The 22,302-nt window shown below is 35.8% G+C and overlaps 1 protein-coding gene across 1 annotated transcript in view; it reads left to right on the forward strand.

Annotated features, from left to right (window-relative positions):
• CDH10 (cadherin 10) overlaps positions 1-22,302 on the forward strand; it is a 186,456-nt gene that overhangs the window by 123,152 nt on the left and 41,002 nt on the right. Inside the window, exons 3-5 of the mRNA XM_005893740.2 lie at positions 10,079-10,373; positions 11,895-12,014; positions 12,445-12,612. Of these exons, the coding sequence (XP_005893802.1) occupies positions 10,079-10,373; positions 11,895-12,014; positions 12,445-12,612 (583 nt within the window). The remainder of the gene's footprint in view (positions 1-10,078; positions 10,374-11,894; positions 12,015-12,444; positions 12,613-22,302) is intronic.

The following is a 22,302-nucleotide window of genomic DNA, read 5'->3' on the forward strand; positions in this document are numbered from 1 at the left end:
GGTAGCTCGTTATTTTCAGTAAGATGTTGTTCCATCATGTTTTGACTTCCATCATATCTTTTCGGAAACAGGCAATTAGACTAATACTTGCTGCTTTGAAGTTAATGTATTTTTCTTGCTCCTGAAAACTTTTAGTTTTCTTTATGTTATCAAATTTCAAAAATGTGACTATAATGGGATTATTTGTTGTTTTACTTTTATTTGAGCTTCCCTGGTGGCTCAGTCAGTAAAGAATCTGCCTGCAATGCAGAAGACCTGGGTTCAGTCCCTGGGTTGGAAAGATCCCCTGGAGAAGGGAATGGCAACCCACTCCAGTATTCTTGCCTGGAGAATTCTACAGAAGAGGAGTCTGGCAGCTACAGTCCATGGGATCACAAAGATTCAAACATGACTTAGCGACTGACACTTTACTTTTATTTACTCTTTCAGAGTTTCTCAGATCTTACTGAATCTGCTTCTTGGTATCTCTCACCAGTTTTTAGAAATTCTTACCCAGTTTTTTCCTTCAAATATAATTTCATTTCATTCTCCTTTCTTTTTTCCTAGATATCCAATTTCATGTGTGTTGTACATTTTGAGTTTATTTCACAAGCATCCAATGATCCTAATTTTTTCTCATGATTTTTTCTTTCTTCATTTCAGGTTTGCATTATTTATATACCTAACTCTAAGCTGACAATCTCTTTTTACCTTCCAAAACATTAATCTTATGTTTTACTAACCCAATCTGCTATAAAAACTCTATAGATTTATGAATGTCAGATATTGTATTTTTGGTTTAGAAAGCTCTTTTTTTGATTCTTTTCTCAATTTCCATTTTTCATCTGTTCTTTTCCTTACATTTCAATACCTAGAATTTAAGGTTTTAATTTAGTGGTCTAGGGCCATATTCATAACTCCTGATTCTGCACATCACATTGCTTTTGTATTTTATGTACACATACACACACAGACGTGAACAAACGGATTTGTGAGGGAGGGGGATTACGATAGCATTCATAGCCCTTTTTCGGATTTCTATTTTAGTCATTTCAGTCAGTACTTTTAAAAATGCAACGACTGTAAAGATCCAAACCCCTTTTCATTTTCCCCTCCTTGCCCATAGCCCATAGAGACAGCAGGTAGTTGCCTGGTCCTTCTCCTTTGGGCATCCAATTATGTACTTATCACTCCATAATTTTCAAGATAAAAGCAGCTTTACAAGCCTTACAAATCCAACAGCTTCAAATACTGCCTCTGTTGCAAAGTCTCCAAAACTTGTAAGTCATAAAATGGCACACAGAGAATTCTCATTAGTCTCTTTAATTTAGTTTAGTTCAATCCACTTCAAGAAATAATTATTTAAATAAACTCCTTCTGTGAATACGTATCTCTAGCCCTCTCCCCTTCATATCATTGTATCTTTCTTGATTAAGAGGAGGAAGGAAAGATGATCAGCTGCCCGTGTCACTCATTAAGAAGAGATGATCACTCTTCATTATTTCTTCTCTGATTTCTGTAGACCTTATTAATCAAAAATGGATCTCTTGGTTTTAAGTATTTTGCACATACGACAGAGGATGAGATGGCTGGGTGGCATCACTGACTCGATGGACATGAGTCTGGGTGAACTCCGGGAGTTGGTGATGGACAGGGAGGCCTGGCGTGCTGTGATTCATGGGGTCACAAAGAGTCAGACACGACTGAGCGACTGAACTGAACTGAATCTTTTTAGACATGTATTTGTGCTCACTGTGTGTGCTCAGTCGCTCAGTTGTGTCTGACTCTTTGTGGCTCCATGGACTGTAACCCTCCAGGCTCCTGTGCCCATGAAATTTTCAAGTTAAGAATTCTGGAGTGAGTTGCCATTTCCTACTGCAGTGGATCTTCTTGACCCAGGGATCCAACCCGCATCTCTTGTGTCTCCTGCACTGGTAGGCAGATTCTTTACCACTTGCGCCACCTGGTTAGACATTATTTACATATATTCCCTTATTACAAGTCTAAGATGCTTAAGAAGACTTCAAGTTGTGGAGAAAAATATGGTGTGAAATGTTCAATGTCATTTTCACACCACAAGGGAATACTTTGCATAATTTAGTGATTTTCAAAACAGTAAGACAGACGATGCCAGGCTTCTGAAAGAATATAAACTTTCTCTGAAATATTTCCCCAATAACTCTCTTTGGAGAGGAAAACTAATACATAATTAGGAAAGAACATGTCTACTGTGGGTTATGCATACCATTTAAGATTGTGAAGCAGATAATGCCCTAGAAAACTATGTTTACAGAAAACTTAAATAAATGCCTTCAATGAAAGCTTGGTATCTTCACAGTACTGGGAAAGAAATGTATAAGTTGAGACACTGTGTGACCATGAATTGGCAGCATTCCTTGCAGGAGATGTCTTCTAGAATTTATGCTAAGAAGTCCGACCTGCTGCAGGGTCTTGAGTAATTCCCAACAACTTCTAAGAAAGACCTCCAAAATGTAAGATAATCCTAAACTGAATTTACCAGTTAAGGTGGCGCAAAAGCACAAAGCCAATTTTCAGTAGGCTGAACTCTCAAAAGACCAAATGGGAAGAGGAATCTCTGGTTTTTGAATGTGGGCAACCCCTGGAGTTTGTACATTTGAAGGAGCTCTCTGGAGACTCTGTCAAATTCGGATGACAACCACTTAAGTTTTTTTCGGATCCTAAATTATTTAGACAACATTGTCTATCAATCACTTAATCCTCTGTACTTGCTTCTGGTCCCAGAGAGAAATTGTTCAGATAAGTGTTTATTAATCTGAGTCATCTGTGTGGGCTATTTTTAAACTATGGTTTTTGGTTTTGCAATCCATTCCATTGATAAGCTTTACTTCTCATCCCCATTTCTATTTTTTGGAGGAAAAATTGTTTCATTGGGATTCATAAAAAAATTATGTATATTTTTCTGTATCATTAATAGGAAAATAATGTTCAATTTTATTCTGTAAACTTTGCACACTCAAGATTTGCAACCTCTCTCACCCCTTTTTCCCCTACTTTCAACAAAATGAGTAACTACCTATTTATTTCTGGCCAGATTCCATTTGCTGTAGTATGCTTTCAGCTGCATTCTGGTATGAGACCATCTTCATTATCTTTTTTAATTGGATGCAAATTTAAAGTTACTTGATTCAGTGCCTTAACTTCCATTGATATTATAATATCAAATGTTTTATTATGTTAGTCACTAGAGCAATTAGAGCAAAATGCTAATGATGATGGTACCAGAATAGCATAGCATATTTGCCACATGCTGAATTTTTTAAAAAACAAATATAGAATATATTGGCTGTTTGAAAGAACAGCAGGCATAAAATTATCACTGTATATTAGAAAATCTATTCAACAGTTTCTGATATTTTGAAGTTAATGAATACACACAAATGAGAAATTGTTAACTTCAGATAGTGCTTCTTATAATCCTTTTGATTCATTTATCAAAATGTGTCCTTCAATAACTAGTCCATCTGTGTATGCTCAGTCATGTCCAACTCTTTGCAATCCCATGATTGTAGCCTTCTAGGTTCCTCTGTCCATGGGATTTCCCATGCAAGAGTACTGGAGTGGGCTGCCATTTCCTTCCCCAGGGACCCAACCCAGGTATCTAACCTTCATCTCTTGCATCTCCTGGCAGGCAGATTCTTTACCACTGTGCCACCTGAGAAGCCACTTCAATAACTATTAATAGTCTAACCACTATAAATACAATCATAATATAATTCTTCAAGTATAATTCTAATTTTCTCAAACCAAATACCAACGATAACCAATATCCAAAAATGTATCAATATTCTGAATGAGGAAGAATCCCACCTAACAATATAAATTCCTCAGATTTTTACTGGCAGATTGATAGATACAATTTTTTACATTTTAAAACTTGGTCATTTTTCTTCTAGCCAAGGAGAAAAATACAAGAGAAAAATTTTTTATTAGTTATCCTTTTGGTGACAAATTAAATTCCCTGTGCTTAATAGACCAATACTTTGACTGCTTTTATATTTCCAAATTTATGTGAAAAACTGAAAAATAAAAATGACTGATATTAAGAAGTAAAATTTCCACCAACAAATTTCCACTCATCCTGAAGTGTAATCTTAAATTAACTCCTATGTGACAAAAATTGATTGGATCTCAGTTTCTTCCTCTTAATGGTAAAGGTGGTCTTAATCTATATAAGCCACAAGACCCCTTTTAGCATACAAACTTTGTTTTAGACAAGTATCTTAAAATGAACATGAAGCTTTACATGAAATGTTTTAAAATTATCAGAAATCTGCCACATTTAAAATTACTAGCCTTTAATTAAATAATTTGTTGCTAAAATATTTATTCAAATTCAATGGATTGTTTAGTTTTAATTATTAAATTAATCAATATAAGCAAATGAGTTATAATAACCACATCCAAATTTAGAAAGTTAAATAATAGGAAAATGACTTATAAATGTGCAGCACACTATCAGTTGTTCTATTTTCATTAATTGTCATGTATCTTGCCATGTCCTTTATCTACTTGTGAATTTACAAGTAACACAGCAGGTTGTGAATTTTTAATAGGCTTTCCTCAAGGAAAGAAAAGGTCAGTATTAACATAAAATTCTTCTTAAAGATTTGTGGCACAAATGTTTCACACTGGAGAACAGGTGTTACCGAGGAACTAAAGCTTCAATAATCTGACATTTTTTTTTTATGTTTAAAGAAACTTTAATATCTCACAGAATAAAATAGCACAAGGTCAAATCAATATAAAATTTATTTCCGGGTAGATGCTATAAGTTCTTTGGCACTTTTTCCATAATCTTTCTTCTCAATAACACAAACAACTGATTTAGTTCAATTAAATGTTTAATAAATCCAAGTACTGATAACTAATATCTAAACCAAAAAATGTAAGAGTAATGAGAAAACTACAATTATAAAAGATTAAATCTTTCCTGATCTTTGCTTATTAAAATAAGTGAATTGGAATGTAAAATAAATTTCTATCACAAACACAAGAAATGAGGGAGACAAACAATAGCAGGGTAAGAAGAGAAGAGAAGGGAATGCAAAAAAGAAATAATTACGGTAATAAATAGAAGCTTAAAAAATAGAAGCCTAAAAAATAGTTTAGGGAGAGGACTATAATTAAAGAACTTTGTCCGTTGGTCCTTTTCTATAACTTTTAGAAAATCAGCATCATCGTCATACCCTTTACTAGTTAACTCTCATCTCCTGTTAGGTTTATCTAGAGTAAAAAGCAACTTGCCAAGTCTCAGGACATGTAGAAATGCATCTTTCTGCCTTATATCATGTATCTGTTTTATCTCTTTACTTGTCCAATTCTCACATATGTCTATTTAAATAATATTTCAATAAACATAGACTAACGCAAAGCCCCCAAATATGGTCATTTTGTCCCTTTAGTCTAGTGTTAGTGTTCCATTGTTTCCTTCTGTGAGAAAAGAACGTTTTTTTCTTTACTTATATGCAAGTTCTTAGAGTTCAAGAGAAATATATTATGTCTAGTTTCTTAAAACCAACACTTATAAATCCATAGATCTAATTTGTTTCTCTTACATTTGAGAGTGAAGAAGTCTTTTCATTTCTGAATTATGAAACCAGCAGTCCAGCTTCCAACTGACATCTCTTTGATTCCCAGCTATCATGTTCAATTTTCTAATCCAACGGAAACTCCCCCAGTATGTGGTCCAATTACAAGATTTAATTTTCACTCTCTGTAGTATAAGTGAAGGTAAGAATCCTGCTGTGATTCATATTCCAAAACTGAGCTTTCTAAAAATTAAAATCTCACCATACCAGCAACTTCTTTTTTGTATGTCTAACTGATTAGAAGAGCAGAACTGGTCTTAATGATTCCCATCTTGCCTTATTTCCATCTCCACTCTGAATCTGTGTTCTATATTCATCCAATGTTCTTTATGAGATATAAAATTTGTAAAGTGCAGAAAAAAAAATCCCCAGGTTTAAACCTCTACTCCTTTACCATGAGACTTGTGTGATATATATTTAAGGAACTCCACTCTTTTCCATAAGCTAGTTTGGATTCTCTGTGAATTTCTATTACTGTGTTTGAATCCCCCATAGTACTAGGATGAAACTGTTGATTTCCTTTTAGAAAGACTTGATTCTTATGAGAGTAGCTAAATATTTCTCAATTAAAATTGTTGAATGAATAGACAGTAAACACTGTAAATGTCTAAAAGACATCATAAAGTTTTCTGATGAAATGATTGATAATATCAATAATCTCATCTTGAACTATTTGTTTCCCAGACAGAACAAGAAATATGCAATTCTTATATCTGTCATTTGGAAAATTGAAGCTGTATTGCACATTCATATGATTGGAAAGTTTCCCAGCAACTATGTGCATTTTCAATTACTAAAATGTTTCAATCTCATGACTTTTTTTCCCTGGACAACACAGTTATATGTTACTTCTGAGAGATGTTTTGTTAAACACAGATATTTCTTATTTCTCAAGCTTACTTTGTTGTTTATGAATAGATAAAAATGCAGTAAAAAAGTATTTGTTACCTGACTTCTAGAACTTCTTCTCCAAAGTACCTATCCATTTGAAATTTTCTTTTTTTATGTTATATCTGTAATAATGAGGTTTTTACCCAGAAATCAGGAAAATTAAGTTTGATCCAAATTTAACGGCTAAGTGATGATTACTACAAATAATTGAAAAATAAACTGCTTTTATAAACCAAAGAGTAACCAGTAATGCAATATAGTGGGGGGGAGGAATTAAATATTTGTTTAATTTAAACAATTTTGATGTCCACTTCAAAATACTTTCACAGGCAAGTTCTTTGACATAAGCGCCTATAAAGCAAATGAACTTTCAAATAAGGGAAAATATTCTACTTTAGAGAGAATATAATCAGTATAATATTTCTACAGGTAATTAGATAAAAATTTTTGCTGGTTTAAGTAAAGAGGAAAAAAAATCAAACCTATTTAGGTAAATATCTAATTCTATAATATTTTGCATAATTGAAGGACATTGTCTCTAATTTTTATTTCTCTAAGCTACAGGTAAGTATGCCTATTCTTTTTAATGACTACATTTTATATAAGTATAAAAAAAAAAAAAAACGTGTAACCAATAAACTTATTTACAAAGCAGAAACAGACTCACAGACATAGGAAAAAAAAACTTATTGTAACCAAAGAGGAAGGAGGGAGAGGAATAAATTACATATATGGGATTAATAGATACATACTACTATATATAAAATAAACAACAATGACTTACTGTCTAATACAGGAAACTATATTCAATATCGTAATAACCTGTAGTAGAAAACAATAAAAAATAATGTATAACCAAATTAATTTGCTGTATATCTGAAACTAACCATATTGTAAATCAACTATGAAAGTGAAAACTATATTGTAAATCCACTATGAAAGTGAAGGGGAAAGTCACTCAGTGTGTCTGACTCTTTGCCACCCCTTGGACTATACAGTCCATGGAATTCTCCAGGCCAGAATACTGGAGTGGGTAGCCTGTCTCTTCTCAAGGCGATTTTTTCAACTCAGGGATCGAACCTGCGTCTCCCACATTGCAGACGGATTCTTTACCAGCTGGGCCACAAGGGAAGCCCAAGAATACTGGAGTGGGTAGCCTATCCCTCCTTCAACAGATCTTCCCAAGCCAGGAATTGAACTGGGGTTTCCTGCATTGCAGGCAGATTCTTTACCAACTAGGCTATCAGGGAAGTCCAAAACTACACTTCAATTTTAAAAAAGACAACATGGACATGATGATGTCTAAGTAATACTACATGCTTCACCAAAACTTTAAAAATCTGCACATTTTTTTCTATTTCTTACCAGACAAAAAGCAAAATAAAAAATTTAAATGATAATCTCTTACTGTAAATAATCAAACCATGATCATAGCATTAAAAACATGTTTATTGGTTGGGTGATACAGTTAGACAAAAACTTATAATCCTTGTGTTTTACAGAGCCATGCTCTATTTATCTTATGGCTAAGTCTCTACCTTCAGGGGAAGAATTCTGTGACAAGAAAGGGAGTTTTCGTATCTGAAACTGGCACATCCATTTCCAGACCATGCTCAAAGTACTTGGGACTCATTATTCCCTCCCCAGACATCCTTAAATTGCTTCTAGATCCTGAAGAGTCCCTTCTCCAGGTCAGGCTACCAAAGGCCAGATTTACCCATTATTATATGAAGCTTTAATCCTGAGGCCGGTCTAGTGTGAATTTGTTAAAAACTATACAGTCACCCCTCCACAACTGTGAGCTCAGTGTCTGTGAAAAGTGAAAGTGTCAATCGTTTCTGACTTTTTATGACCTCATGGACTGTATCCTACCAGATTTCTCTGTCCACAGAATTCTCCAGGCAAGACTGCTGGAGTGGGTAGCCATTCCCTTCTCCCGGGGACCTTCCCAATCCAGGGGTGAAACCCAGGTCTCTTGCATTCCAGGCAGATTATTTACCATCTGAACCACCAGGGAGATTCAACCAATCGCAGGTGGTAAAAATGGTGCACAATCCGTGGGTGGTAGAATCCACAGATGCTCAACCTATAGATACTGATGGCTGAGGGCTTCCCTGGTGGCTCAGTTGGTAAAGAATCTGCCTTCAGTGAATGTGACCCAGGTTTAATCCCTGGGTCAGGAAGATCCCCTGGAGGAGGGCATGGCAACCCACTGCAGTATTCTTGCCTGGAGAACTCCATAGACAGGGAAGCATGATGGGCTACAGTCCATGGGGTCGCAAAGAAATGGACATGACTGAGTGACTAATACACACAGGACTTCACTGTGCCATTTTATGTCAGGATTCAAGAATCTTCAGAGTTTGGCATCCACTGGGATCCTGGAATCAATACTCCATGGATACTGCAGGGCAATTGCTGCTGCTGCTGCTGTCACTTCAGTTGTGTCAGACTCTGTGTGACCCCATAGATGGCAGCCCACCAGGCTCCACAGTCTCTGGGATTCTCCAGGCAAAAACACTGGAGTGGGTTGCCATTTCCTTCTCCAATGCATGAAAGTGAAAAGTGAAAGTGAAGTCGCTCAGTCGTGTCCGACTCTTTGCGACCCCATGGACTGCAGCCTATCAGGCTCCTCCGCCATGGGATTTTCCAGGCAAGAGTACTGGAGTGGGGTGCCATTGCCTTCTCCAGGGCGAATGCCAAATGATACATGGGCTCCTGGACAATATTAGGACTGGAATGGGATGTGCACCGGGCTGAATCCATATGAATGCATGTAAAGCTATTTGATGTGATGACTAGATTCTGGAAGATCAGTGTTGTTGCTCTGTATTGCGTTGTTTCTGCATAAAACTTGTTTACATTTGTTAAGAAGATAGATTTGACAGGGTAGGAAGCTAGATAGAGCATATATTATTTAATTGTTTATTAGCTTGATTTATATCTTTCAAATTTATAGACTGGTGTTATATAGACATCTATTCATACTCTTGCTCTGAACTCTACAAATATTTCTTGGGGCAGCTGCTGTTTTTTGTATGAATCAAAGAATGACGGGTAAGTTTCCTAATGTAGGAGCTGTGTCATGCAACTTTGCCTGTCCTACAGTCCTTAAGATATTGTGAATTCCCCAACAGAAATACAGTAATTAATAATAAGTTTACAGGAGATAAATGCTGTGTGTAATATGAGAGTAAAAGGATTTTCCATTCACAGCAAGAGATGAGAGCAGCAGTGTTTACATCAGCATATCAAGACTGATGACTTATGTCTTTGTCAGGAGTTATTTGCTTACAGAAATGGTTATATACCAAGCTAAGCAAAGAAAGGAGCTGTGTTTGGTTTATTTTATTACTTTCTTCCATTTGGAATAAAAATCACACTGATATGGAAATGGCTAGTCCTATTGTTTAAAGTATATAGATGAGTGTGATCATACTTATTCAGCTCTCATTTCAAGAACTAAGATAACTGACCCCATTATTCAAAGATGGGGCTTGAGAGACCTTCTTTGAATTCTTTCTGCATTGTGTACCTTTAGACATTATCATGGACATGCTCATTTTTATTTCCCCTAGCTTCATTCAGACCAAGATAAAGGAGATGGATCCCTCAAATATATTTTATCTGGAGATGGAGCTGGTACTCTTTTTATTATTGATGAAAAAACAGGTGACATTCATGCCACAAGAAGAATTGATAGGGAAGAAAAGGCCTTTTATACTCTACGTGCACAAGCTATTAACAGAAGAACTTTGAGGCCGGTAGAACCAGAGTCTGAGTTTGTGATCAAAATCCATGATATCAATGACAATGAGCCAACGTTCCCAGAGGAAATTTATACAGCGAGTGTTCCTGAAATGTCAGTTGTAGGTGAGTTCATTTACAATGTTTATGGCGGTATTCAAAATATATGAAAAATATTTATCAAGAAATTCTTAGACTATTGTGGTCAATTAACTGAAGTCATGTTTGATTTCCTAAGAGTACATATACATACTTAATTTTATGAATAAAAAATGAGTCAGAAAAAAGATTAATGCATTTTTCACCTCCTATGGGTTTGTAAATTTCTACAATATAATAAATAGACACTTCCCTCAAAAATCCAAGAAAATGCCATTGAACTTCAGTAGAAAACTATGAAGACACAAATGTTTGTCACATGTATTTGGAGAATAGTTGTGTAAAATTCTGACTCCAAATATGTTATAAGTACACTTAGAACACCATAAATGTAATCTGGAGTCTTTATAGGTGTACTCTCATTGTAATTTGTCTAAAGAGTTTGTATTACCTAAATGACATGAACAATGAAATTAATTAGATTTTCTACTATACTTCATATTAAATTTTTAAAAATATTTCACTATAGCCATTATATATAAAACTTTCCTGATATAAATATCTTATTCAAATAAACCAGTTAAAAATTAACAGCTAATGACAAATGGATACAGAATTACAAAATTCAGTTGCAAAAGCTGTGAAACAGAATGTGTGGAAAAACTGGAAGTATAACATTCAAGAAAATAGAATTTGCTTTTCAATAAATAAATAGAAGTTGTTGGTAGGCAAAGAAAATTAAGACTGATTTCATGTTTTTGTTAAATAAAGAACCACAGAAAAGTAAATATCAGGAAACAATGATAACATTTATAGAGATACGTATTCAGATTTAGTAAAATATATTCATTTCTCAAATGTAAGAGAAGTTAACTGATGAAGTAATTCTGATATATTTTCCTTGTAACAAGTATAATAGAAAATGTCATACTGCTTTTCTCAAAAGCATTGTTCAGGGATTATTATTCAATATTTACTTCACTAAATCCCAAGGACTTTTGGCAATCACCTTAATATAAAGCCCTTTTATATATTTTGAACTTTATTAAATAGCTTTTAATAGTTCATGGGACTTGGGATCATCTTGGACTGTTTCTAAATTTAGAATTTAATCTATTCATAAAACTGTATTCTGGAGCAGATGTTAATTATTTTTATAGTTAATTAGTGGAGAGAGGGAAAGAAAAGCATACTTATTCCTTTGTGATTAGATATGCCCTTTACACGAAACAAATCTATTATGTGAAAGTGAATTTAAATATCAAACCGGAGCATTTCTAAAGTGTCTGCCTTTACTATAATCCGATACACTGTCAGCATTATCTGTTACATGAATGAAATGCACCTGTTGGCTAAATAAAATACCTTGTTGAATTCAAAGTTTACCTCTAATAACTCTCTCTATATTTTTTCATCTAAATTATATACAAATGTTTCTTTAAGAGGTCATTATTAAAGCCAAAAATCATTCAAGTCGTCCATGAAAACCAGTGCTTTTGCTCCTCCTTCTGGTACTGTGCAGAACTAAGCTGAATTTGGATACTTCAGGTACTTCTGTGGTGCAAGTCACAGCTACAGATGCCGATGACCCTTCCTATGGAAACAGCGCCAGAGTCATTTACAGCATACTTCAAGGGCAGCCATATTTCTCTGTGGAGCCTGAAACAGGTCAGGAATCATGAATCAGTGTTTATTTATTTAATAATCTCTATGATCTTTATAAGTTAAAAAAAAAAAAAGGAACAACACCTGAACATTATACTCACAGAAGAGTGATGATGCCACAATTAAAGGTATAAGAACTCGAAGTTGAATGATTGCACAAACTAATGGGAATATACCTGCTTTTATATTTTTCCATCTGGGTTTAGGGCACTAGGTAGCATATATGAGATTCTTTAGAAAATAGAAGAATGTCACAAATTGGAAAATTTTTACTAAGAATCATTTTTATAATCTGTAGACAATAAAAAGCAATGGAGAAAACATTTTTGTCTTTCAAAAATCACTACTTTGGATTTGCAATTTGTGAGCTTAATCAAATAACAATTGAGATTTTAATGACCGTAATAGAAGTTTTCTTTTTTTTTGTTTCAAGGTATCATAAGGACTGCTTTACCAAACATGAACAGAGAAAATAGGGAGCAATATCAGGTGGTAATCCAGGCCAAAGACATGGGCGGCCAGATGGGAGGCTTATCAGGTACCACCACGGTCAACATCACGCTGACGGACGTCAATGACAATCCCCCGCGCTTCCCCCAGAGTAAGCTTTCTTTAACGGCCTTTCTGCAGGGCAAAAGCTTTAGAGTGAAAAAAAAAAAAAAAAAAGCAACTGTCATTCATTTCCTTTAAAACAGATTGAAATGTGCTACAAGGATGAAGAAAAAAGATGTATATTCTGATGAATTCATTGTTTTTAAACGATAAAAATTAAACATTTCAAACATAGTTCTTTCAGACACAGAGGGCTCTATGATCACAAACTCTCTCCATATATATTTATATGTACCTATATGTTCTATGTCCATGGTTATCATCTAAGAACTATTTCTATCAGTTAGCAAAGGAAATGTTCTGTTAAAAAAAAAAAAAAAAAAACTAAGTTATACTTTTACAATGAATGTGTTTATTTCTACTTAGAAATTAATAAGGAAGATTCTAATTTGAGGATAAAATTTTTCAGTAAAATATCTAATTTTTCATATTATAAAGACTTAGCCAAAAAAAAAAAAAAAAGACCTAGCCAAAAAGAACTACATAGGTAGAAACTTACAAACTACAGACTTCCATTTACTATCACTATGCTAGGCTTGCAGGTGTTTGGAATAGCAATCTTACTAAAACAGTTTGTATTTCTGATCTATTTATAGATTTATTTTGTGGTTTAAAATGAATCCTTCAAATTCTCGAAACAGGTCAGGAATAGGTTAAGAACCATTAGCATCTGACCATATAATTACATTTGTTTATTCTCTTTTATACAAATTTTTTAGAAAACATGCAGCTAGAGCAGATGATATTGGGTCTTAGAGGACATTGCCAAGACTTGGTCAATTTCCTGTTAATCTAAAAGACCCTTTGTTTCAAGGTGGATTCTCACATTGTTAGGAAATGTGGTATAAAACAGAGGCTTTGGGATGATTTGTGTTTTTAATTTTTAACATTTGCTGCATATAAACTTCTAAATTGATCTCCCAATTTTAGCTTTTTTTTTTTTGCCTTATGTAACTTTGTGTTTAGATATTAAAATGTAAAAAGCAATAGCTTTACGTGATATTTATATGTTTATACTAAAGACCATTACACAGAAAGAATTATAGGCTAAGAATTACTGTGTTGTTTTGACTCTTTAGAAGCATTTCACCTTTCTTCTTGTACCAGTTTTATCTAACTTTGATTATTAATAGTGCATGATTTTAATCAAATTGTTTAAAATCGTGTGTGTTGAAAGATTATAAAATTCATATAGAATAATCTAGAGTGGACTAATCATATACTCATGTATTTTTGATGATATTTTGTTAGATATTTAATTTACATGTCCTTCAGCCATTGCTATTGTGGTATTTGACCCAAAACACAGAGAGAAGAGGGTCTGCTTATCCTGTTCTCCAATTATCAGGCCTCAACTTCAGGGTAATTTTAGTATTGGCAGGGAAACGAAAATCAAGAATAAATCTTTATAGTTCTTTCAAAACAGCTGTAAAGACATGCCTGTACACTAAAACTTGACTTTCACTTTTTACATTTCTGACTACCTTTTAGCATGAGCCTCTTACCAAGAGAATAGAATACAAATCCGGAAAAACAAACTGTAACTAGCTGCACAGTCCACAATGAGCAAAAGTATTTGTGAGAAAAGTATTTTGAGTAGAAGACAACCATTAAAAGGATTATTACATTTTATTTTTTTTTACATTTTATTCTTAATGTTAATTATTTATTTGGCTGCATTGAGTCTTAGCTGTAGCACGTAGGCTATTTCGTTTTGGCATGCAGGCTTCTCTCTAGTTGTGGCCCATGGGCTTGTTTCCCTGTGTCATGCAGGATTTTAGTCCCCTGACCAAGGATTGAACCCATGTCACCTGCACTGGAAGGTGGATTCTTAACCACTGGACCAGCAGGGAAGTTCCAGGATTATTAGAGTTTCAATTCTCAAGAACATATATGCACATGTGTCCAAAATACACAGCCTATTTAAAATTTATGTGTTTTATAAACAAGTTAATAGATTCTAATTAAATGGAAAAAATAGACATTTGAACAGATGAAAATATCCAGTAAAATTCACTGTATCATTTTTCTTCTACTACAATACCTTTATTTATTCATTCACTGGTTATGTTGTTTTCTTTTGTTAAGTCAGATTTTGTGGTTGGTATCTGGTAGGCATATTACACAAACCAGGATATAATAGTAATAGTAATAATAATAAAATAATAGTAATGAAAAGAAAGAGCATAGCATGTTTTCTGAATAGCGTTTTCATTTCACCATTTCATGCATCAAGTTACTACTTTATTTTGTCATAACCCATTGAGGTTAGTATCTCCATTCTACAAATGAGAAAATGAATGCTATAGACATTAAGGATGAACTGCAAGTAATGGCAGAGGTGGTTTGAAATCCATGCCCAACTCCAGATGTACACCATACTATGTTAGAAGAAGTTTTAGAGCATCCTGTATCCTGTCTCATTATTTTTAAATTATAAATGGAAATATAATTTATGGATTTTTATTTTCTCAATTATCTTTTCTCCTATGAATATTTGCAACCATATCTTACTATTGGGAACACTCAGTCATGGCAATTAGAATGTTACTTGATAGTCTAAGTTACCTAACATGCGGAAAACTAGTTTTTAATTTCTCATCTCATTTCATTAAATAGCCAATGTTTGGTGAGAGTTCCACAGGTTATGAAGACCCTTATATGTAGCATATCACTGACACTCACAAGTTACTTGTATACACACATTGCTATTATTATCATATCCAGTATGTAGAAGAAGTAAAGGAGGTTCAGAGTGGAAATAATAAAGAGAACAAACTAGTACTGCCTAATAAAAATAGAATGTAAACCAAGAATGTATGCCACAAATGTAATTTTAAATTTTCTATCAGCCATACTTAAAAAATTAAAATAAGCAGAACATATTAATTTTAATCATATATTTTAACCCAATATTATCCTATAAACATATCATTAATATAAAACTTATGCAGATGTTTTACATTCTTTTGTCACATAAATCTTTGAAATATCCTCTTTCATCAAGTATTTTCCAGCTATATCAAACTCAAGCCAGACATTTGCAATCAGTAACTGCATGAGGGTTAGTGACTTAACTGGTGTCTGCCATATGAGACAGTTTAGGACAGACTATGGAGTCATTCTCATGAGCCCAATTTTGTCTTCTTCATTTGCAAGCTTTCTCACGTTGGTCCATTTGAATGACGTGTTAATAGAAGGTGCCATTCCAGAGCCATTCAGTAAAACTGGATGGTAGTGCATAACCCGTGGAGTGGTAAGACCAAATAATTTTAAGTATATGAAGTACTTGACTCAGTGGCTGGCTAATAATGTATTTATGTGCTCAATTATATTAATGTGTGCAAGTTCTGCTCTATTTTTATTATTGTTTAATATTATAAAAGTAGGGTTAAAACTTAAACTTCCATGCAAGTTAATCCAAGTTCAACATTTTCTACTATGGTACATCTGTAGGAGATAAACAGTCATTTGGAAGGAACAGAAACAGACGAAAGCACACATGTCCTTCATTGCTTATCTTATTTATTGTGTAGATCTGTAAAAATTGTTCTCAATCAGACAGTTTTGTCCCCTAAAATATATTTAACAATATCTTAAGACATGTTTGTTTGTCTCAACTGGTCACTACTACTGGTATCCGTTGGATGTAAGCTAGAAATGCTGCTAACCATCCCCACAGGTCACTTGACAAAAAATTATCTGACCCAAAATGTCATCAGTAGTGAGGTTGAGAAACTTTGATATTATTTGAGGATCTCTTCAAGTGAAACCAGAAATTCTTTCATTTAAAAATATTTATTGAGAAGCTCTTTTTCCAAACACTATTGTAAATATATATATGTATATATGCTTTTTGTCCCTATGATCGTTCATTAAAATGGGAGAGGCAGATGATACATAAAAAAAAAAAAATTATACAGACAAGGTATTCGCTTAGTTCTAGGTAAAAAGAGAAACATGAGTGTTCTAAGGGGGACGATAAGGGAAGATCTTGCTCATGAGGTGATATTTCATCCAAACACTGCAAAATGTAATAGTTCACAGTGGTAAAGGATTTGCCTGTCAATGCAGGAGATGCAAGAGACAGGTTCAATCTCTGGGTAAGGAGGATTGCCTGAAGTAAGAAATAGCAACCTGCTCCAGTATTCTGGCCTAGGAAATCCCATGGACAGAGAGGCCTGATGAGCTACAGCCTATGGGGTCACAAAGAATCAGACATGACTGAGTGAGCACACACACACACACAGGTGGGAAAGTCCTTCAAGCAAAGGAAACAGCAGATGGGCAACTCTGAATAGGAAGTTGAATGATGTTGAATGAAATTTGATGGTCAAGAAATGAAGACCATTGTGGTTGGATCATACCAAACAACAAGGTTGCTGGGGGAATAGATCAGCGAGCCCTGCACTCACAGAAACATTGGCAACAGTAAATTATTATTGAAATTAAAACACACACACACACACACACAGCTACATGTGTGACCTAAGTTACCATTATGGTCTTGTGCTTTAGAGGTATAAGCATGTGAACATTGGTAAGACATGTCACCTTAGCATGGTTCTAAAAGAGAAGCAATGGATTAGAAGGTTGAGGTGCACCTGAAAACAGTTCCAAAAGGATTTTAGGGTTTTCCTCCAGATAGTAAATTGCATTTTCACTACCAAAACAATATATCTGTTGAAATTATTTCAGAATCCTAGGTTGTTTCAAGTGACTTTGATTTTAAAAACAATTAGTGAAAAAAATATATATTGCTTTCCTTCCGGTGATAGGCATGGTGCTTTCAATTAAGCATATGAGGGTTAATAAGTTTTTGTTACCAGAAAGAGGACTGTTTTCAGGGCCTGAGAGTAGACTCTTGACTAACACTTGGAAATGAATTGTCTGAGGAGACAAACATACTGACAAAGCAAAAGTCTATTGGGAAGGAGCCCCAGGTGGAGAACAGCAGGGGAAAAGGAACCCAGGAGAACCAGAACCGCTCTGCCATATGGCACAGTCTCAGGTTTTACGATAATGGGGTTAGCTTTCCAAGTTGTCTCTGGCCAGTCTTCTTGCTTGTCCCTGGTGGTGCATGCATCTCAGAAAAGATGAGTTTTAGCTTCAGGGTTTCTGGGGGGTTGACAGGACATATTAGGAGCTGGCGTCTCTCCATCCTTTTGGCCCCTCCTAAATTCTCTCAGTTTTCCACAGCAGCACTCTGATTTCTTATTAGGATCTCCCATTGTGAGGCAGCTCATGCAAGCAGTTATTATTGTACCTGGCCAAGGCAGGTGTTTTTGGATGTTAACTGTTCTCTAATATCTTGGATCCTGATTACAAATGGCTTACTGTCTAGCAGGGGAGAGAATATTTCAATATGAAATGATACATGTGATAAGGGAACTTGGGACAGAGGAGTAGCACTTTTCCAAACAGAGGGGAGGAGAACTGAGTGCATCCTTTACAATGGAAGATATTTTTGAGAGAATTTATCTTTTGATATAAGCCCTTCCTTCGAACTACTACAAGCCATAAAGGCAGGGAAAGAAGGAGAGTTTATGAAGTTGGAAATTAGCAAAATTACCAATGTAGAGTATTCAGATCAGATCAGATCAGTCGCTCAGTCGGGTCTGACTCTTTGCGACCCCATGAATCGCAGCATGCCAGGCCTCCCTGTCCATCACCAACTCCCGCAGTTCACTCAGACTCACGTCCATCGAGTCAGTGATGCCATCCAGCCATCTCATCCTCTGTCGTCCCCTTCTCCTCCTGCCCCCAATCCCTCCCAGCATCAGAGTCTTTTCCAATGAGTCAACTCTTCGCATGAGGTGGCCAAAGTACTGGAGTTTCAGCTTTAGCATCATTCCTTCCAAAGAAATTCCAGGGCTGATCTCCTTCAGAATGGACTGGTTGGATCTCCTTGCAGTCCAAGGGACTCTCAAGAGTCTTCTCCAACACCACAGTTCAAAAGCATCAATTCTTCGGTGCTCAGCCTTCTTCACAGTCCAACTCTCACATCCATACATGACCACAGGAAAAACCATAGCCTTGACTAGACGGACCTTTGTTGGCAAAGTAATGTCTCTGCTTTTGAATATGCTATCTAGGTTGGTCATAACTTTCCTTCTAAGGAGTAAGCGTCTTTTAATTTCATGGCTGCAGTCACCATCTGTAGTCAAATAAAGTCTGACACTGTTTCCACTGTTTCCCCATCTATTTCCCATGAAGTGGTGGGACCGGATGCCATGATCTTTGTTTTCTAAATGTTGAGCTTTATGCCAACTTTTTCACTCTCCACTTTCACTTTCATCAAGAGGCTTTTGAGTTCCTCTTCACTTTCTGCCATAAGGGTGGTCATCTGCATATCTGAGGTTATTGATATTTCTCCTGGCAATCTTGATTCCAGCTTGTGTTTCTTCCAGTCCAGCGTTTCTCATGATGTACTCTGCATATAAGTTAAATAAACAGGGTGACAATATACAGTCTTGACGAACTCCTTTTCCTATTTGGAACCAGTCTGTTGTTCCATGTCCAGTTCTAACTGTTGCTTCATGACCTGCATACAAATTTCTCAAGAGGCAGATCAGGTGTTCTGGTATTCCCATATCTTTCAGAATTAGCAAAGGACATATTCTGTGCAAGTAGAAAAAGAAAATGGTAAAAAATTGCTTCAAAGTGGTAGTGAGAATTATCTTTGGTGATGCTTTTAATGTTTACTTTTCTGTATTATCTATTTTGTATCTATTTTTATAACTTGATACAAGAAAACCAGAATAACAAAAGATAGAAAAGAACAAGAGTGACAACTGCTTCAAAGTCAGATAAAATGAGTTTTGAGTAGCAGCTATTGGAATTTACATAACGGGGGTAATTGTGGATGATCTTCCCCAACTGGTTTTAGTAGAAATCATTTAAAGAAGCTGTAGGGTTGTAAATTGAGGAATAAAAGAGAGTCAGAAAGAGGATCAAAGAAATAATGCCTGCACTTTAAAAAGCTTAGGTGAACAAGAAAATAAAATAGAAAAGGAATATACTGTAATAGTTAAAAATAAATACTAGATTAAGGGTGGTTCAGTAGATAATTTTTGAGAGCATCCTTTCTCCAGACTCAAAGCAAGACTTAGGACTACAGAACCAAGGACATGAGCTACTGGTGGAAGGTGTAGAAAATTAAGTAATGATCACATTAAAGTACAATATGATGTCTGGCCATGGGGTAAGTACATGAACAACAGAAAGAAGAATAAAGGACTAGTTATTTTTAGCATGAATAGGAGAGGCCTCTCTCTAAGGAGGCCTGAATAATTTTGAAAATAGAAAATGCATACAATTAGATAATTTTGCTTCTCTAATTGTCAGTTCCTGCATATATAGTATTTCAGTTCAGTTCAGTTCAGTTGCTCAGTCGTGTCTGACTCTTTGCGACCCCATGAATTGCAGCACACCAGGCCTCCCTGTCCATCACCAACTCCTGGAGTTCACCCAAACTCACATCAATTGAGTCGGTGATGCCATCCAGTTATCTCATCCTCTGTCATCCCCGTCTCCTCCTGCCCCCAATCCCTCCCAGACTCAGTCTTTTTTAATGAGTCAACTCTTCACATGAGGTGGCCAAAGCACTGGAGTTTCAGCTTTAGCATCAGTCCTTCCAATCAACACCCAGGACTGATCTCCTTTAGAATGGACTGGTTGGATCACCTTGCAGTCCAAGGGACTCTCAAGAGTCTTCTCCAACACCACAGTTCAAAAACATCAATTCTTTGGCACTCAGCTTTCTTCACAGTCCAGCTTCCACATCCATACATGACCACAGGAAAAACCATAGCCTTGACTAAATGGACCTTTGTTGGCAAAGTAATGTCTCTGCTTTTGAATATGCTATCTAGTTTGGTCATAACTTTCCTTCTAAGGAGTAAGCGTCTTTTAATTTCATGGCTGCAGTCAGCATCTGCAGTGATTTTGGAGCCCCCAAAAATAAAGTCTGACACTGTTTCCACTGTTTCCCCATCTATTTGCCATGAAGTGATGGGACCAGATGCCATGATCTTCGTTTTCTGAATGTTGAGCTTTAAGCCAACTTTTTCACTCTCCTCTTTCACTTTCATCAAGAGGCTTTTTAGTTCCTAGAATGCTGCAATTAACAAATTAGGTCACTTATATTAAATGTTTTCAGTAGTAACTGTAACATATCGTTTCTCCCCATGTGCATGCCTGCTAAGTTGCTTTAGTTGTGTCTGACTCTTTGGGACCCCATAGACTGTAGCCCTCTAGGCTCCTCTGTCCATGCGATTCTCCAGGCAAGAATACTGGAGTGGGTTGCATGCCCTCCTCCAGGGGATCTTCCCGACCCAGGGATCAAAGGCACGTCTCAAGCCTCCTGCTTCTCCATACATAACAATTTGCCTCCCCTTCCTTATTCCTTCTCCACAAGAATGTACAATGTTTCTAATCTTGCTTTTCCTGCTCTGATGCTGTGCTGTTACTCACTGATGGCCAAAAAGTAAATAAAATGCCTTACATCTAAAGTACCTATAACTTCAGCAAAATGAATGAACTTACCTCATATGAATAAAAGAACATCCATGGATGAGGACTTCAGAGCAAATGTTTCTGCTCTTCAGGCAGTCAAACATTCAATGGTCCTTGAATTTTACTATGCTTCATTGTGCTAGGATAGACAGACGTTATACTCCATCACCTGTATTCTATCCACTTGGTATTTTCAATTGAGTATTTTAGTTTCTTTTACCCCACGTACTTCCTTCTTTCCCTAAACATCAGAAAACAAAATAGGCTTTGTGGAAAAGGACTATGAAGAGATTAAAGAACTGAAACCTGATCATTGTAGGCTTGGCAAAAACATCCAGGACAGTGGGATTTGTGCCCAAATGGTCTTTTTAAAAAGCACCTCTGGAAAAATGCTAGGATAGTGTTTCCTCTTGAATCAGAATCAGTGATTAAGGAATAGATGATCTGCAGAGGCGAGGCTAGTCTCATTGCCTTAATACAGAAGAAGATATTGTATGATAAGACTCTCTCAAATACATTCTAAAAAGTGAAAAATAGAAACAGAATGACAAAAAAAAATAGACATCAGAAAGGAAGGTCCACTCCTAGAGAAAAAGAGTTTACAAAAGCAGTTATGTGGATGATCAAGGTTCCAGTCAACCAGCTGATGTCTAGAAGATTTGGCTCTAGTACTTGGATGGGACAGTATTTCACTAGAAGTCAAGAAGGAGGGGCTTCCCAGGTCGTGCTAGTGGTCAAAAAACCCCGCCTGCAATTGCAGGAGATGAAAGAGATCTGAGTGTGATCCCTGGGTTGGAAAGATCCCCTGGAGGAGAGCATGAAAACCCACTCCAGTATTCTTTCCTGGAGAATCCCATGATCAGAGGAGCATGGCAGGCTGCAGACCACAGGGTCACACAGAGTCAGACACAAATGAAGTGACTTAGCAAGCACACACTCAAGAATAAAAAAGAAACTAAACATCTGACTGAGATCCAGCAAAAAAAAAAAAACTTTAGAACATAGTTTGAGAAGACCACAGCTTGTTATTCATATATGGCTGCTTTTCCACACGTTGTAACACAGAGAAAAGAAAAGGGATTATTCTATCATCTACTTAGTAATGCATCTACTTAGTAATCCAGAGAAATCCAGTTGTCCTAGAACTATGCCCCTGGTCTAT

Source organism: Bos mutus, chromosome 20 (genome assembly GCF_027580195.1).
Source record: "Bos mutus isolate GX-2022 chromosome 20, NWIPB_WYAK_1.1, whole genome shotgun sequence".
Classification (NCBI taxonomy): domain Eukaryota; kingdom Metazoa; phylum Chordata; class Mammalia; order Artiodactyla; family Bovidae; genus Bos; species Bos mutus.